The 19,696-nt window shown below is 37.1% G+C and overlaps 2 protein-coding genes across 3 annotated transcripts in view; one reads left to right on the forward strand and one right to left on the reverse strand.

The window, feature by feature from the left end:
* The window catches only part of LOC130071741 (atrial natriuretic peptide receptor 2), a 40,322-nt gene extending 32,225 nt beyond the window's left edge, over window positions 1-8,097 (reverse strand). Inside the window, exon 1 of one of the 2 annotated variants that reach the window (XM_056236601.1) lies at window positions 7,967-8,097. In XM_056236601.1, coding sequence (XP_056092576.1) covers window positions 7,967-7,987 — 21 coding nt within the window. In that variant the 5' untranslated portion in view covers window positions 7,988-8,097. Of the gene's footprint in view, window positions 305-7,966 lie in introns of those variants that run through there. The other variant, XM_056236600.1, reaches the window with a different exon arrangement.
* prelid1b (PRELI domain containing 1b) lies at window positions 3,632-14,175 on the forward strand. Its single transcript, XM_056236607.1, has 6 exons — window positions 3,632-3,706; window positions 4,623-4,731; window positions 7,981-8,206; window positions 11,440-11,553; window positions 12,966-13,044; window positions 14,053-14,175. The coding sequence occupies exons 2-6, from the start codon at window positions 4,640-4,642 to the stop codon at window positions 14,142-14,144; spliced, it is 603 nt and encodes a 200-aa protein (XP_056092582.1). The 5' UTR covers window positions 3,632-3,706; window positions 4,623-4,639; the 3' UTR covers window positions 14,145-14,175.
* The last annotated feature ends 5,521 nt before the right edge of the window (window positions 14,176-19,696 follow it).

The following is a 19,696-nucleotide window of genomic DNA, read 5'->3' on the forward strand; positions in this document are numbered from 1 at the left end:
GACAGGTGTGTGTGTGTGTGTGTTGCTGTTGCTCTGGAGGTTGTGAGACTGTAATGAGATTCAGACTGAAGGATGAGGATGATGAGGGGTTTCTGCACATGCGTCCTTCATCCACACACGACCACAATTAAAACACATTTACATACTTTCATATTATTCACGTGTTTGTTTGAACTGTTGCCGGTGTCCACACAACATCATCAATTAAACATTTTAGCAGATAAGTTTTAAGTTGTTTCTTAAATTGTGTAGCCTATTTAAGACTCCTAAAAGAGACACACAAATGACGGAATGTCTTTATTTATAAATAATCATGTATTATACACAGTTAAAACTGCTTCTAATGAAAGTGTGTTTGATGTGCAGAGTGCGTTCATGATTTAGACAGAGGATATTATTTTAGTGCTCGGATGCGGCGATAATAAATTAGTTTTAAAAGTGGAATCGCGTCTCCATCTAGTGGTTAAAGTGAAAACTGCAGCAACCCGAAAATGTGATTTCCTCAGTTTTTTTTTTTTTTACATGATCACTTACATTATTTTCTGCATTCATGTTTTATGTGATCTGAGTAAATCAGTCGCTCTGACTATGATTTTAATTGTATATATATATATATATCATCAATATCAACACAACATCAATTGTGTGTATATATATACAGTGAGGAAAATAAATAGTGAGGAAAATAAGTATTTGAACACCCTGCTATTATGCAAGTTCATGGAGGGGTCTGAAATTGTCATCGTAGGTGATGTCCACTGTGAGAGACATAATCTAAATTTAAAAAAATCCAGAAATCACAATATATGATTTTTTTAACTATTTATTTGTATGATACAGCTGCAAATAAGTATTTGAACACCTGTCTATTAGCTAGATTTCTGACCCTCAAAGACGCCTTTAAAATGTCCACCTCCACTCCATTTATTATCCTAAATTAGATGCACCTGTTTGAGGTCGTTAGCTGCATAAAGACACCTGTCCACCCCATACAATCAGTAAGAATATGAAAAACCTTAATGATGATAATCGTTAAATGATTCAGTTTGACTCCCAAGACAAGACGATGCTCACCCGACTGGCCAATAGGAACGTTCCAATAGAAAAAAAAGAACGTGGCCCCGCCCATGACACAATTTTCACAGCTAAAGCAAAATCCTGACACGAGAGAAAAAATTGCATCGAGAGCAAAGAAAAGTGTTTTGAGAGAAACACTTTTTTTTTTTTTGAGAAAATGTTTTCACACTGATAGCAAAATATATATATTTGAGATTTATTTTGAGAAAAAGTTTTTTCCCTCAGAAATAATTTTTTTTTTTTTTAAATGTATATTTTTTTATGTTTTATGAGAAAATACTTTCTCTCAAAACTTTTTTTAGTCTCAAATATTATTTTTTGCTATTGGTATAAAAACTTTTTCTCTCAAATATTATTTTTTCTTTCATGAAATGCTTTTTTGCTATCAGTGTGATAACTTTTTCTCTCAAACTTTTTTTTTCTTCTCTCAGATCATTTATTTTCTCGCATGTAATAAAGACTCATTTCTAGCTCCATAGTAATGCACCAAATTGGTATGCCAACCGCCAATAAATTAGAAGAAGAAGAAGAATCAGTAAGAATCCAACTACTAACATGGCCAAGACCAAAGAGCTGTCCAAAGACACTAGAGACAAAATTGTACACCTCCAGAAGGCTGGAAAGGGCTACGGGGAAATTGCCAAGCAGCTTGGTGAAAAAAGGTCCACTGTTGGAGCAATCATTAGAAAATGGAAGAAGCTAAACATGACTGTCAATCTCCGTCGGACTGGGGCTCCGTGCAATATCTCACCTCGTGGGGTCTCAATGATCCTAAGAAAGGTGAGAAATCAGCCCAGAACTACACGGGAGGAGCTGGTCAATGACCTGAGAAGAGCTGGGACCACCGTTTCCAAGGTTACTGTTGGGTAATACACTAAGACGTCATGGTTTGAAATCATGCATGGCACGGAAGGTTCCCCTGCTTAAACCAGCACATGTCAAGGCCCGTCTTAAAGGGATACTCCACTTTTTTTGGAAATAGGCTCATTTTACAACTCCCCCAGAGTTAAACTGTTGAGTTTTACCGTTTTTGAATCCATTCAGCCGATCTCCGGTTCTGGCGGTACCACTTTTAGCATAGCTTAGCATACATCATTGAAGTGGACAAGACCATTAGCATTTCTAAAAAAAAAAAAATGACCAAAGAGTTTCAATATTTTTCCTATTTAAAACTTGACTCTTCTGTAGTTACATCGTGCACTAAGACCGACGGAAAATGTAAAGTTGCGATTTTCTAGGCTGATATGGCTAGGAACTATACTCTCATTCCTGCGTAATAATCAAGACACTTCACTGCCGTACCATGAGTGCAGCAGGCGTAATGATATGACAAATAGGCCACCTTCCGTCAACACAACGGAACTATTTTCAGGCGCTGCGTCATATCGTTACGCCTTTAAGTTTGCCAGTGACCATTTGGATGATCCAGAGGAGTCATGGGAGAAAGTCATGTGGTCAGATGAGACCAAAATACAACTTTTTGGTCATAATTCCACTCGCCGTGTTTGGAGGAAGAAGAATGATGAGTACCATCCCAAGAACACCGTCCCTACTGTGAAGCATGGGGGTGGTGGCATCATGCTTTGGGGGTGTTTTTCTGCACATGGGACAGGGCGACTGCACTGTATTAAGGAGAGGATGACCAGGGCCATGTATTGCGAGATTTTGGGGAACAAAAAATCCACTCCTTCCCTCAGTTAAGAGCATTGAAGATGGGTCGAGGCTGGGTCTTCCAACATGACCCGAAGCACACAGCCAGGATAACCAAGGAGTGGCTCTGTAAGAAGCATATCAAGATTCTGGCGTGGCCTAGCCAGTCTCCAGACCTAAACCCAATAGAGAATCTTTGGAGGGAGCTCAAACTCCGTGTTTCTCAGCGACAGCCCAGAAACCTGACTGATCTAGAGAAGATCTGTGTGGAGGAGTGGGCCAGAATCCCTCCTGCAGTGTGTGCAAACCTGGTGAACAACTACAGGACACGTTTGACCTCTGTAAATGCAAACAAAGGCTACTGTACCAAATATTAACATTGATTTTCTCAGGTGTTCAAATACTTATTTGCAGCTGTATCATACAAAAAAAATAGTTAAAAAATCATACATTGTGATTTCTGGATTTTTTTTTTTTTAGATGATGTCTCTCACAGTGGACATGCACCTACGATGACAATTTCAGACCCCTGCATGATTTCTAAGTGGGAGAACTTGCAAAATAGCAGGGTCTTCAAATACTTATTTTCCTCACTGTATATATACACCCTATATACATAAATCATTACTAAAATTTTATATATATAGGTCTACACACAATATATAGGCTACTATATATTCAAACTTTCTTTTTTGTTGTGGGTTATTTATATATACGTATGTGTGTGTGTATATATATATATATATATATATATATATATATATATATATATATATATATATATATATATATATATATATATATATATAATTACATAGCTGATTTTAGAACATTACTAAGATTGCTTACACCTAGTAATAATACTTGTTCATTTTACTCTTATTGCTTTTGACGTCGACGGACGCGCGCACGTGCGCGTGCACAGAGGGCGGAAATGCAGCGGATGTCGGTGATTTTGAAGCGGAGCTGCAGGATCTCAGTGAGTGAATTTACTAAGTAAAATACGTTTCTGCTTCACACTTTATATCCGTGTTTAATCGGCTACTATTCGGGATAATTCGCATTCATATGTTTGTCTCGCTCGTGTCTCGTGCACGCGCAGCTGATGGTGTGACGCGTTATTTGGGCAATAGACGGATAAAAGTGTTGATAATAATGTTGAAAAATTAATACACATAAAAAAGAGAGAAACGGGTTCATTTAAGAGCTGTAATTAAAGTTAAATCTGACTAATAATCGCTTTATAAAGGAGAGGAGTAGGTTGTTTTTCCGCTAAAGCGGATTACGGAGGATAAACGACAAAACCGTTTAACATGAATGTATCATCATATAAGCTCTAATAAGGCTCTGAACATTGACAGTTTCAGTGTGTTTCTTAATGGCTGATTCTGTGTGGTCCGGCTATATATGTTTTTATCTGTGTTTTTATCTCCTAATACTATTTCCGGTCGATAGACGTTTTTGAAATCTCCATGGCAACCGTACTTTTCCGCCAAAGTACAATAGTTTCTGACATTTAAAAAAAAATTGGTCACACTTTTTTTTTTTGGGGGTGTCATTACAGTGTAATTATATATTTAAATACTGAGTAATATTAAGCAAATAGCCTACATTTACAATAGAGTTAGGGTAGGGTTAGGGTTTGGTTGAGGGTTAGGCCTAGTTGCATGTATTTATGCATAATTTACTGTTATTACTATGGTAAGTACATGTAATAAGGACACTGTAAATAATGTGTTACCAATTTTTTTGTACCATGTAAATACCATGATCTATGAATAAGATAATCATTTAGTACCAGCATATTTAATACCAGCATATTTTATATGTATTTAGGTCTAAAATGATAGAAGAGAAGCTGAAAAGAGGAAGTGTTTGTTTGATTGTGTGTTCAGGCTCTGCTGGGCTCGTGATGGGGAAGCATTTCTTCAGTGAGACGGACATCAAGAGCGTGTGGGAGCAGGTGTCCACGGCCTTCTGGCAGAGATACCCTAACCCATACAGGTAGACACTGACCCATACAGGGTACACACTGACCCAAACCCATACAGGTAGACACTGACCCATACAGGGTACACACTGACCCAAACCCATACAGGGTACACACTGACCCAAACCCATACAGGTACACACTGACCCATACAGGTACACACTGACCCAAACCCATACAGGTACAAACTGACCCATACAGGTACACACTGACCCAAACCCATACAGGGTACACACTGACCCAAACCCATACAGGTACACACTGACCCATACAGGTACACACTGACCCAAACCCATACAGGTACACACTGACCCATACAGGTACACACTGACCCAAACCCATACAGGTACACACTGACCCATACAGGTACACACTGACCCAAACCCATACAGGTACACACTGACCCAAACCCATACAGGTACACACTGACCCATACAGGTACACACTGACCCATACAGGTACACACTGACCCATACAGGTACACACTGACCCATACAGGTACACACTGACCCACTGACCCATAGAGGTACACACTGACCCATACAGGTACACACTGACCGAAAAAGAAAACTTTGCTGGCAAACCAAAACCAAACCTTATAAAGTTCTGGGAACGTTAGAATAACGTTTTACAAACCAAATACGTTCTATTTCCGTTAATAAAACTTTACTAGCTAACCAAAAACGAACTTAAAAAAAAGGTCTGGGAACATTAGAATAACATTAGGGGGGCGTTAAAAAAAGTTTAACAAACCAAAAACTAACCAAATAAAACTTTCCCGACTAACCAAAAACAAACCTTAAAAAAAAACTTTTTTAGGAACGTTAGAATAACATTTTACAAACCAAAAACTAACTTTCTATTTCCGTTAAGAAAACTTCCCCAGCTAACTAAAAACAAACCTTAAAAAAGAAAAAGTAAAAGAAAAAAAGAGCATTCTGGGAACGCTAGAATAAGATTAGAGGAACGTTGAAATAACACTTTACAAACCAAAAACTAACGTTCCATTAACAAAACTTTACTAGCAGCTACCCAATTTTTTTTTTAAAAGAGAGTTCTGGAAACGTTAGAATAACGTTCTACAAACTGGGAACCACAATTTTTTAGCTGGGTACATACACTATCAGAAAACATTCGTTTTTGGTTTGTAAAACGTTATTTTAATGTTCCCAGAACGTTTTTGGTTTAGGTTTGTTTTTGGTTAGCTCGTTAAGTTTTCTTAGCGGAAATAGAATGTTAGTTTTTGGTTTGTAAAACGGACTGTATACGTTTTTTTCAGGTTATTTAAAAATAACTACCCTGAAACATTCTGGGAACATTCTTTCTTTCATGGTGGTAAAATAATATCCAAACGGGAACATAACGTTAGGGGAACGTTCTGTGTTAGCTGGGTATACAGGTGAAGCTCGAAAAATGAGAATATCGGGCAAAAGTTCATTTATTTCAGTAATTCAACTTAAAAGGTGAAACTAATATATTATAGAGTCATTACATGCAAAGTGAGATATTTCAAGCCTTTATTTGTTATAATTGTGATGATTATGGCTTACAGCTATGAAAACCTTCTCACAATATTCAAATTTTGAATTTGGGGTTTTCATAAGCTGTAAGCCATAATCATCACAATTATAACAAATAAAGGCTTGAAATATCTCACTTTGCATGTAATGAGTCTATAATATTAGTTTCACCTTTTAAGTTGAATTACCTAAATAAATGAACTTTTGCACGATATTCTCATTTTTCGAGTTTCATATACACTCACCTAAAGGATTATTAGGAACACCATACTAATACTGTGTTTGACCCCCTTTCGCCTTCAGAACTGCCTTAATTTTACATGGCATTGATTCAACAAGGTGCTGAAAGCATTCTTTAGAAATGTTGGCCCATATTGATAGGATAGCATCTTGCAGTTGATGGAGATTTGTGGGATGCACATCCAGGGCACGAAGCTCCCGTTCCACCACATCCCAAAGATGCTCTATTGGGTTGAGATCTGGTGACTGTGGGGGCCATTTTAGTACAGTGAACTCATTGTCATGTTCAAGAAACCAATTTGAAATGATTCGAGCTTTGTGACATGGTGCATTATCTTGGTGGAAGTAGCCATCAGAGGATGGGTACATGGTGGCCATAAAGGGTTGGACATGGTCAAAAACAGTGCTCAGGTAGGGCGTGGCATTTAAACGATGCCCAATTGGCACTAAGGGGCCTAAAGTGTGCCAATAAAACATCCCCCACATCATTACACCACCACCACCAGCCTGCACAGGGGTAACAAGGCATGATGGATCCATGTTCTCATTCTGTTTACGCCAAATTCTGACTCTACCATCTGAATGTCTCGATTTCTGTTGGATCGAGACAGAATGAGACCAGGCAACATTTTTCGTCAGACAAGCGTCAGACCAGGCAACATTTTTCCAGTCTTAAACTGTCCAATTTTGGTGAGCTCTTGCAAATTGTAGCCTCTTTTTCCTATTTGTAGTGGAGATGAGTGGTACCCGGTGGGGTCTTCTGCTGTTGTAGCCCATCCGCCTCAAGGTTGTGCGTGTTGTGGCTTCACAAATGCTTTGCTGCATACCTCGGTTGTAACGAGTGGTTATTTCAGTCAAAGTTGCTCTTCTATCAGCTTGAATCAGTCGGCCCATTCTCCTCTGACCTCTAGCATCAACAAGGCATTTTCGCCCACAGGACTGCCGCATACTGGATGTTTTTCCCTTTTCACACCATTCTTTGTAAACCCTAGAAATGGTTGTGCGTGAAAATCCCAGTAACTGAGCAGATTGTGAAATACTCAGACCGGCCCGTCTGGCACCAACAACCATGCCACGCTCAAAATTGCTTAAATCACCTTTCTTTCCCATTCTGGCATTCAGTTTGGAGTTCAGGAGATTGCCTTGACCAGGACCACACCCCTAAATGCATTGAAGCAACTCCCATGTGATTGGTTGATTAGATAATTGCATTAATGAGATATTGAACAGGTGTTCCTTATAATCCTTTAGGTGTGTGTATATTTTGCAATAAAAAATATAGAATATATCTACATGCATAATTAATTATTATTATTATATTAATAATTAATTTGATTGTCATTCGCAGTGCATCATGAGATTGTAGTTCTTTCCCTCATTAAAGCCGTTAAGTTCACAGTCTTTGACTTTTTGTCAGATTTTGTCACTTAAGTGTTTCAAAACCAAGTTGCCAAAGTTGCAAATTGATTATTTTTCCCCATGTTTTTACCGTGTTCCTCTCAGCACTCATGTTCTGACAGAAGACGTGGTTTTTCGCGAGGTGACGTCAGATAACCTGCTCCTGTCCCGACGGCTCTTCACGAAGACCAATCGCATGCCTCGCTGGGCGGAGCGCGTCTTCCCGGGAAACCTGTCGCGTTCGGTTTACATCATCGAGGACTCAGTCGTCGACCCCGCAAACAGAAGCCTCACCACGATGACCTGGAACATAAATCATGCCACGTTTATGGTAAACCACAACACGCACATACACTTCATTTAGAAATAATCAACACGCTTTCAAGTGCAAAAGTAAATGAAAGTATGAAGTAGATGCTTGGAAATGCTGCTCGTGTTTGTAAAGGTATTTCTACGAAAGAATGACAGAAATCCACTTGTCATATTTAATATTTAAAGTTATTCAGTGAGGAATTGACAGTTTGATTATGTATTTATTTATACAGCGCTTTTTACAATACAGATTGTTTCAATGCAGCTTTAACGAACTACTCCGAGACACGAAGGTTGAGAATCCAAATGCAGCTTTTAATGGGAAAATCCAAGATCATAAACCGTATAACAGTACAAACAATACAAACAAACCCAGAGGGTGAGACAGGAACGGGTCAGACGGGAACGGGTCAGACGGGAACGGGTCAGACGGGAACTGGTGAGACGGGAACGGGTGAGACGGGAACGGGTGAGATGGGAACGGGTGAGACGGGAACGGGTCAGACGGGAACGGGTCAGACGGGAACGGGTGAGACAGGAACGGGTGAGACGGGAACGGGTCAGACAGGAACGGATGAGACAGGAACAGGTCAGACGGGAACGGGTGAGACAGGAACGGGTCAGACGGGAACGGGTGAGACAGGAACGGGTCAGACGGGAACGGGTCAGATGGGAACGGGTGAGACGGGAACGGGTCAGACGGGAACGGGTCAGACGGGAACGGGTGAGACGGGAACAGGTCAGACGGGAACGGGTGAGACGGGAACAGGTGAGACGGGAACGGGTGAGACGAGAACTGGTGAGACGGGAACGGTCAGAAATGCAGTGTTACACGTACAAGACTTCGCAGGGCAAGAGTGTGAAAACCGTGAGCGTGAGTTAAACCAGGTTATGAGACACAGGCGGATGCAGTCAGGGATGATGAGTCCAGGCAGAGACTTATGGGAAATGTAGTTTCATTAGGGAATGACAATAGTCCGGGGTGGAGTGCCCTCTGGTGGCAGTGATGGGCACTCTCACTGATCGTGACAGCAGCTTTACAGAGATATCAGGAAAATAATGCAACAAAGTGTGTTTCCAGAAGAGAATAGCGTCACAGTCCAGTGATGTGATGTTTCATTTTGTTGTAAAAAAGTTATTAATTTAGTTCATTTATATACAGGTCCTTCTAAAAAAATTAGCATATTGTGATAAAGTTCATTATTTTCCATAATGTAATGATAAAAATTAAACTTTCATATATTTTAGATTCATTGCACACCAACTGAAATATTTCAGGTCTTTTATTGTTTTAATACTGATGATTTTGGCATACAGCTCATGAAAACCCAAAATTCCTATCTCAAAAAATTAGCATATCATGAAAAGGGTCTCTAAACGAGCTATTAACCTAATCATCTGAATCAACTAATTAACTCTAAACACCTGCAAAAGATTCCTGAGGCTTTTAAAAACTCCCAGCCTGTTTAATTACTCAAAACCGCAATCATGGGTAAGACTGCCGACCTGACTGCTGTCCAGAAGGCCATCATTGACACCCTCAATCAAGAGGGTAAGACACAGAAAGAAATTTCTGAACAAATAGGCTGTTCCCAGAGTGCTGTATCAAGGCACCTCAGTGGGAAGTCTGTGGGAAGGAAAAAGTGTGGCAAAAAACGCTGCACAACGAGAAGAGGTGACCGGACCCTGAGGAAGATTGTGGAGAAGGACCGATTCCAGACCTTGGGGGACCTGCGGAAGCAGTGGACTGAGTCTGGAGTAGAAACATCCAGAGCCACCGTGCACAGGCGTGTGCAGGACATGGGCTACAGGTGCCGCATTCCCCAGGTCAAGCCACTTCTGAACCAGAAACAGCGGCAGAAGCGCCTGACCTGGGCTACAGAGAAGCAGCACTGGACTGTTGCTCAGTTTTGCATGTCATTCGGAAATCAAGGTGCCAGAGTTTGGAGGAAGACTGGGGAGAAGGAAATGCCAAAATGCCTGAAGTCCAGTGTCAAGTACCCACAGTCAGTGATGGTCTGGGGTGCCATGTCAGCTGCTGGTGTTGGTGCACTGTGTTTTATCAAGGGCAGGGTCAATGCAGCTAGCTATCAGGAGATTTTGGAGCACTTCATGCTTCCATCTGCTGAAAAGCTTTATGGAGATGAAGATTTCATTTTTCAGCACGACCTGGCACCTGCTCACAGTGCCAAAACCACTGGTAAATGGTTTACTGACCATGGTATTACTGTGCTCAATTGGCCTGCCAACTCTCCTGACCTGAACCCCATAGAGAATCTGTGGGATATTGTGAAGAGAAAGTTGAGAGACGCAAGACCCAACACTCTGGATGAGCTTAAGGCCGCTATCGAAGCATCCTGGGCCTCCATAACACCTCAGCAGTGCCACAGGCTGATTGCCTCCATGCCACGCCGCATTGAAGCAGTCATTTCTGCAAAAGGATTCCCGACCAAGTATTGACTATTGAGTGCATAACTGAACATAATTATTTGAAGGTTGACTTTTTTTTTGTATTAAAAACACTTCTTTTATTGGTCGGATGAAATATGCTAATTTGAGACAGGAATTTTGGGTTTTCATGAGCTGTATGCCAAAATCATCAGTATTAAAACAATAAAAGACCTGAAATATTTCAGTTGGTGTGCAATGAATCTAAAATATATGAAAGTTTAATTTTTATCATTACATTATGGAAAATAATGAACTTTATCACAATATGCTAATTTTTTGAGAAGGACCTGTATATATAGGCGCTCTGGAGAAAACCGTAATGTCATCGTCCAGCTCAGTTCAGTTCTTGTATAATGGTGTCAATGCAGGCAGAGCAATATTATTGTTGAATATTAAATTAAATGTTAAATTTAATGTCCCCAAGTAAGCAAGCCAAAAGCCAATGGCAACAAAGGCGACAGGAACCAAAACTCGATCAGTGACTGAATGGAGAAAGAAAGCTTGTGAGAACCCAGACTCAGTCGCTCAGTTCTCCTCTCGAACCAACAGTGTGTGATTATGATTCAGGCATTCAGCATTACAGGTCAGAAGGCAGATTGGACTGGAACATCAGAATATTACCCAGTTCCATCTGGATGTGATCATATTCATATGTAATATGCTAATACTAGGTGAACTAATGTTAGAAAAGGGCCCTCACAATAATTACAAAAGACAAGCAAACAATCAGCAGTACAATAAGAACTAAATGACAAACAAAACTTGCAGTGTGTGTGTGTGTGTGTGTGTGTGTGTCACCAGCGTGTCGTGGAGCGCTGTGTGTTTCTCGGCGAGCGGGACCGGCCTGTCTGGACTCGGATCACCAGGGAAGCCTGGATCTCATCAGGAGTCTTCGGCCTCTCCAGACCCATACAGGTCACACACACACACACACACACACACACACACACACACACACACACACACACACACACACACACTTCCTGTCACCTTCCTGCATTCGCCAACAACTAATGCCCAAACACTAAAAATCAAGCGAGAGAAAAGGTTAACACTTTACAATAAGGTTCATTAGTTAATGTATTAATAACATGAAGTAACTGTGAGCAATATATTTGTTACTGTTTTTGTTAATCTTTGTTAACGTTAGTTAATAAAAATAAAGCTGTTCATTGTTTGTTCATGTTAGTTCACAGTGCATTAACTAATGTTAACAAGATTTTAATAAAGTATTATTAAATGTTGAAATTAACATTTAACAAAGAATAATAAATGCAGTTCATTATTAGTTAATGTTAACTAATGAACCTTATTGTAAAGTGTTACAGAGAAAAGATATTTAGAGATTGGAAGTTGACCTAAACGGTAGAGATGCACGATATATCGTCACCATATCAGTATCAGCCGATATATGTTCATTTTTAATGTTATCGTTATCGGCCTGATAAGAAAATTTGTCCGATATATTAAAGCTGATAAAATAATTCATTATTTCCTTCAGCGGAGACACTTCAGATACACACTGTTCAACATGATGGTTTTAAATTGCTTGAAATATTACTGGAATCACTTCAAAACACAGTAAAGTTCGACATGTTCAGCAGTGCAAATCTGTTGTATAAGCGACATAAATCATTATAATTTTAATGGTGAGACTTTAGTTTTTGTAATCAGGATAAAATTATAAAAAGATTTAAATCAGGGTTCGTACAAGGTGCTTAAAAAGCTTGAAGTACTTCAATTATTGAAAGACAATGTGTGAAATTAGTGTTTAATTTAATCGATAAAACAATCTTCTCACACGAACTAAACGCTGCCGCCCGTCTTCGCATGGCTATGAGTGTGATATTGTTCATATAATTATTCAAGTATATGATATATATGACGCTTTAATTCTTCAGGTCAATCATATGTTCATGGGCGGAAGAATCAGTTTGAATAAGGAAAGCGATATCTTTATCATAGTATCATTTCAATGGTTAAGTTTCCACAGCCATCGCTTGTGCTGCACTTTATTCGTACCATTTTTTTTTTTTGATATGAAGATATTGTTTGATAAGTGAGATCTCTGATTGATGTAGTCCTTGAAAACCAAAAAAGTAGTGCTTAAAGTCCTTTAATTTCATTTTACAGTGTGTGTAAGAACCCTGATTTACATTTATCAGCCAATATATCGGCTCTCAAATATAAAGAATTATCAGTTATCGCCATCGGCCAAAAGTTTCGTATCGATGCATTGCTACTAAACGTCCATAAGTTCCTGTGTTGGAGTGAAATGTGGCTCTTGTCAGCATTAAACTTTAGCGGTGTGTCTCTTCTTCCTGTAGGAGTTTGGTTTGGCCCGGTTCAGGAGTAACCAGGCGAAAGCTATGAAGGGTTTGGAGCACGCGCTATCAAATCTACAGAGTAAGAAATATATTTATATAAACTTCATATGTACTCTCAAGGCCTGTTCACATCAAGAACAAACACAAAACACGGAAAAGAAAACGCACAAAAGCAAATCCAACGGTCCATTTGGTTTAAATTCACATTGTTTTAAAGCAGCTATACATAATGGTTATAATATTTTAAAATCTTCATGCCTTCTAGTTGAATTTAGCAGATTAGAGCTGGACAATTATATAGTTACATTTCGTGATGATAAATTCAGTATAGAGTATATATCACTTTATATGGGTTTTTTGCACTCTTGACATTTTAACTATTTAAGTCCTCCTGTAGTCAATAATTTTATCCCTTAAAACTCATCTTTGATCACCAAAATGACATCTTTAAAAGTTTTTTTTTCTTCATGCCTTTAAATATCTCTAATGTAACTCGACACCCTTGCCTCATTTATTATGCACGGTTCTATGAATATGCAAATGAGCCCCGCCTCCACTCACTCCCTCAGCTCAGAGATCCACTGGTTGACGATCACACGTTGATCTGATTGGTTACAAGGTCGTTTGTGACGTCAGAAACACCAGCGATTTCAAACCGTGTTTTTGAGACTGTCTTTGGTTCACTGCAGTTTTAATCAGAAAATACTCAGCAATGCTGTCGACTTATGAACTTACACATGGTTTGTCTTAAAGCGTATTAAAAACACCACATAGACACATAAACAACATTAAAAACTGGATTTACACCACAGGGGGACTTTAAAATAACGCTTGAGTAATAAGTTATAAAGACATGTTCCGTTATATTTGTGTAACCGAAAGAACAGCAGATCAAGTAACATCAGTGTTAGTTCCTCTTTCCATCGCTGTTTATCAGTGTTCAATGTGACAGAAACTTTATGCGGTCGAAAATTCAGAAGTATTTTTAACTTGACAGAAAGAGCAGAAAGTGTGTTACCAGGTAATTCTGCATTGTTCTAATGTTTCCTTCTGATTTTTCCTTTTTCTTGTGTGTTCATCGATTCAGAAGCTTCGACCGCATGTCACGGAGATCCTGCAGAGAAACACAAAACCCTGAACTCTGCCTCCAAAACCCAGAAACCCCAGCAATACATATGATCCATATATGATCCATATAAACACTGCCGAGTCACACACAGGGTGGGAGATTAACCACAGTGGCCGGTGGATGCCCAAATTTACCAGCCACTTTTTCCGGAATTCAAATTTATAAAAGAAAGGAAAGTGCACTAGCATATTTTGGATTGGTTCAATACATTCTTTTTTTTTATCATTAATACATATTTTATTAATATAGGCAAAAAAAAAGTGATATGAAAAAAAGCCTGCGAGACCAAGGTAGAATTGTGTTCGGTCATATTCTACAATAATTGTAGTTCCTGTAACGAACGAATTGTTTGCATTTTGTCGTCATCGATGCGCCACTTGTTGGAAAAGTACTTTCTCTTCTTCTTTACTTCGCCCTCAACAGTTTGTACGTTCATAGCTCCTGCTGACTTAAAGGCTTAGTTCACCCAAAAATGAAAATGATGTCATTAATGACTCTCCCTCATGTCGCTCCAAGCCCGTAAGACCTCCGTTCATCTTCAGAACACAGTTTAAGATATTTTAGATTTAGTCCGAGAGCTTTCTGTCCCTCCATTGTAAATGTATGTACTGTCCAGAAAGGAAATAAAGACATCATCAAAGTAGTCCATGTGACATCAGTGGGTTAGTTAGAGTGTGTTGAAGCATCGAAAATACATTTTGGTCCAAAAATAACAAAAACTAGGACTTTATTCAGCATTGTATTGTCTTCCGGTTCTGTTGTGGATCCGCGTTCACGAGTCTGCAGTGAATACACGGACGCACCAGACACACGTCAGCAGCGTCTTACGTCAGCGGCGTCACTGCGGACTCGTGAACGCGGATCCACAACAGAACCAGAACACAATACAATGCTGAATAAAGTCCTAGTTTTTGTTATTTTTGGACCAAAATGTATTTTCGATGCTTCAAAACATCCTAACTAACCCACTGATGTCACATGGACTACTTTGATGATGTCTTTATCTCCTTTCTGGACAAGGACAGTATACCGTACACACATTTACAATGGAGGGACAGAAAGCTCTCGGACTAAATCTAAAATATCTTAAACTGTGTTCCGAAGATGAACGGAGGTCTGACGGGCTTGGAGCGACACGAGGGAGAGTCATTAATGACATCATTTTCATTTTTGTTTTTTTTTAACCGATAATGTTCCTTTCGTCTGTACCTCAGCTCAGCTTTATGTGTCACGGTCCGTTCAGCGCCGTGACACACTGAAAACCAATCAAACGAGTTACTCGACAAAAGTGCATTATTGTTACTTAGCAACAGCATTCTTTGACAAAAGCTGTCCAATCCGTTACAAGGAATGTTTTACGTAGTAATCAATAAAAGTATGTTTTACAATCCACCCGCCACTGTGGCTCGTATACAAGGCTAAGTCACCCAAAGTGTCCCACCCTGGTCACATGTCCCGCTCTCCCCCAAATCACGAACAAATCAAGCCTGTCTTCACAAGCATCTCATGACGATTCTCAGGACTGTATGTAAGCCCATTTCCAACACATGCGACACAAATATTGGTAAATCTTAATTATGACATAAAAATTTCAATTCACATTTATTTGTATAGCGCTTTTCACAATACACGTCGTTTCAAAGCAGCTTTACAGAAAGTTGTAAGTCATAATTATGAGATTAAAAATTGACTTATGTCAATTTCGACTTTTTGTCATAATTATGACTTTTGTTATAATGTTGACTGTTTATAACAATTTTGACTTAGCATGCCAGTTTCAACTTTTTATGACATTGACTTAACGTCATAATTTTGATTTATGTCATTGTTTTTTTAGTCATAATTTTGACTATCTCCTAATTATGACTTAGTATTACACGTTTTAACATTTGATGACATAATTGACTTTTTGTCATAATTATGACTTTAATGTCATGTTTACTGTTTGTCAATTTCAACTTTTTGTCATAATGTTGACTGTTTATGTCAATTTTGACTTTTTATGACATGTCATAATGTTGACTGTTATTGTCAATTTCAACTTTTTATGACTTAGATGTCATAATGTTGACTTTTTATGTCAAATTTAAACTTTTTATGACATAATTGTGACTTAGATGTCATAATGTTGACTATGTCGAATTTAAACTTTTTATGACATAATTGTGACTTAGATGTCATAATGTTGACTGTTTATGTCAAATTTAAACTTTTTATGACATAATTATGACTTTGATGTCATGTTTACTGTTTGTCAATTTCAACTTTTTGTCAAAATGTTGATTATTTGTCAATTTCAACTTTTTATGACATAAATGTGACTTTTGTCGATTTCGACTGTCAATTTCAACTTTTTATGTCATAATTATGAATTTTATGTCATCATTTCAACTGTCAATTTAGACTTTTTGTCATATTATGACTTAACATAATTTTGATTTGTCATAATTATAACTCTTAATCTCCTACATATGTTTTATTATGTCAATTTCAATGTTTTATGTCATAATTAATGATTTACAAAATCATAATTTTTTATTATGTTTGAAATGGGCTTCCATATGACTGCAAAACAAAGAATATATTATTTTAACTGTTAAGTATTTATACGTTGTCATATTTGTACTGTCTTTAATTTATGCTAATTTAAAAAAAATTATATATAAAAGAAAGATAAAGAACTAGTGCATTACGGCAATGAGAAACTTTGGAGCAATGTTCTTAAAGGCACAATGCACAATTTGTAATGGTCTTTAGATTTTCAATAAAAAATAAAAAATATGGTAAAATATGTTTAAATGATATTCACCCCTAAAACAAGCGACTTGCGCAGAAGAGTCGTGTGACGTGATCGGATCTGATGCTGCTAAAAGTAAAGTTCAGGTGAGAGAAAACTGGAACTGATGATCAATATATCATGCACCATATTTCTTTAGAAATTTCATTTATTAGAAATGAAAACTCAGGAAAAGATATTTTGCAATTGTGTACAATTGACACTGTCACCCTGAAGTGTGTGTTTCTGACTAAATGCACAGTAGAACGTGCTGGTTATAGTTTATATACCGTATAATGTGATATTTATCATTATATCAAATCAGATATCATCAGTTTAAGATTAAAACGATAAACTTAAAGCTGTGCCTCTTTCTCTGCTAATGTTTTAATTAGTTTCTAGTAATAATATGTAAAACACACCATGCATTACAATTTAGAAAGCCACGAACAACATATTGAGAATTTGTTTAACTTATAGAACAATGTTTTTGTTGTAATATTTGTTTTGCTCTGTTTAGAATCCTTTCATCTGTTTGTGCATATGCATTCCTTAACAGATTTAGTGTGAAATTTAAGGAAATGTTTTAGAATGAAGAATATTGTTGTAAAAATGAATATTTCACTGTTGTATCGATTTAGCTTTTGTTTTGAAAAGATAAGATATGGACTCTTTAAATAAAGAAATAAATGATGAAACTCTTGAGAATAATTACATTTACATTTAGTTTTAAAGAATAATTGCAATTACATTACAAGCTGTGACAGTTTTTAAGATATTTTGATGAGTATTTTTTTATCAGTATTTTGAATTAATTTCTATTTTTATATTTTTGGTTTTCATTTTAGTTTTTGTCATTTGTATTAGTTTTAGTTTAGTCTTAGGTTTAAATAATAATTTTTAGTTTGATTATTTATTAGTCAGTTTTAGTTTTGGTTATTTTAGTTCATCAACTTAAACTAAATGAAAATAAGAAATGTTGCAAACTTGCTGAAATAAAATAAGTTTAAGGATGTTAAAAAAATATATATTTTAATGTATTTCAGTTCAAACTTATTTTATTTCAAGTGATAAAAAATAATAATCCTGCACAAAAGATATTTTTTTTCTGGTCTTGTGTTTATTTTTTTCAGAATTCTGCAAGTTTCTTCAAGAAGCTGAAATCAGAACTTGCTGTGTTTGTCTTTTCTCTTTAAGACAATTACAATAGTTAGACATTTCAATAAACATTTAAGCAATAACGTTGATTTGAAGCAAACTATTTTTCACAAACATAATATGTAGCCTCATGAATTCAATTTTTTTAAATTCAAATTTATTTATAAAGCACTGAATAAAACAACACAGTTGACCATAGTGCTGTACAAGCAGTAAAACAATGAACAGAGAGAAAACAAATAGTAGGTTGTATACACTTCATAAAAACATTCAACAGCATATATTTATAAGAAAAAAAAAAAAAGAAAAAAAATTACACTAGCACCCTTCACACTTATCTTGATCGAACGCTATCATAAAGAAATATGTTTTCAGATGGCTTTTAAACTGACTGAGTGTAGGAAGGTCCCTAATATACAAAGGTAAACTGTTCCATAATTTAGGGGCTGCGACCGCAAATGCGCGATTCCCTCTAGTCTTCCACATTCACTCAAATTAAGAAAATGTATTGTATTTTTGTATTTAAGAGATACATTAAATTCAATCGAATGAATCGGAATTGCGCAATCATCTTACAAAATGCAAAAACATATCTTAGAAAATAGAAATTTAACAGTTTATTCTAACAGTCGATTTTTACAAAATGTAAATTATGACACTTAAGTAGGATAAACACTGCATGAAGCAAATTCTGTATATGTAAAAGCCTTTGAAATGATTATAAAACAATAACCCGACTGAAATGTTTGTGGCAAGCGTGTCAGGTTTTATCTGGCTGCACACTTGCGTAAACGGTGTCCTCCTCAGTGTCGATCTGCAGGGATCTCGGTGTGTGAGATCGGCAGGAGATTACAGATGAGTATGTGACATCATCCTGCAGAGATAATAAACACACACACACACACACATTTATACTTCTGACATATGGACACACAATGTCAAATTAAGCTTAAGTTATTTTAGTTTTGTAAATACACTTCACTGAAAAAAAAAAGTTCTTCCTCTGTATTTTTCTCTTGTTTTCCAGTACAAATATCTAAACATTCTCAAATAAAGATACGTTTACTGGAGAAGCGAAATTACTTATGATATTACTACTGTAAGTGTTGTTTACTGAAAAAAATCATCAAAATTGAATGTGACTTTATGCTTAATCTTTTAAAAAAAAAACTGTAATTTAAAACCCTTTAAATTACATTTATTTATCTGACCGCACTGACAATTTTTTGTATTGTTTTAACCATAAACTCACTTAATTTTGATGCATTTTTTCAGAAAACAAGACCTTGTCTTGATTTTTTTAAATGTATATATATGTATTGGTAAACAAAACAAAACAGAAAACTGAGGAAGAACACTTTTTTGCAGTTTGTGTATGTACATTTTAGATTTGGCTACAATTTTAAGCATTTAAGTAGAAGCATTTTAATCAAACGGTTTTAAAAATCATGAAAAACATGAATGTAGGTGTGTGTCCAAAAGCTGCGCACACTTACCTGAGCAGATCGTCCGTTTCTCACGTCTGCCATAGTAGAATAAACAACCTCCTCCTACAGACAAACAAGTCTGAATTGTGAGATATAAACTCAAAATAGCAAGAATTAAAGTCAGAATTGCGAGAAATAAAGTCTGAATTGCAAGATATAAACTCAAAATAGCAAAAAAATA

Source organism: Rhinichthys klamathensis, unplaced genomic scaffold, assembly GCF_029890125.1.
Source record: "Rhinichthys klamathensis goyatoka isolate OS25496 unplaced genomic scaffold, OSU_Roscu_1.1 h1tg000454l_1, whole genome shotgun sequence".
In the NCBI taxonomy this organism is placed as follows: domain Eukaryota; kingdom Metazoa; phylum Chordata; class Actinopteri; order Cypriniformes; family Leuciscidae; genus Rhinichthys; species Rhinichthys klamathensis.

Coding starts and splice junctions, on each gene's coding strand:
- prelid1b (XM_056236607.1), top strand. CDS start 4,640: ATGGGGAAGCATTTCTTCAGTGAGACGGACATCAAGAGCGTGTGGGAG. Junction 4,732..7,980: donor AGATACCCTAACCCATACAG/GTAGACACTGAC, acceptor TGTTCCTCTCAG/CACTCATGTTCTGACAGAAG. Junction 13,045..14,052: donor CGCGCTATCAAATCTACAGA/GTAAGAAATATA, acceptor TCATCGATTCAG/AAGCTTCGACCGCATGTCAC.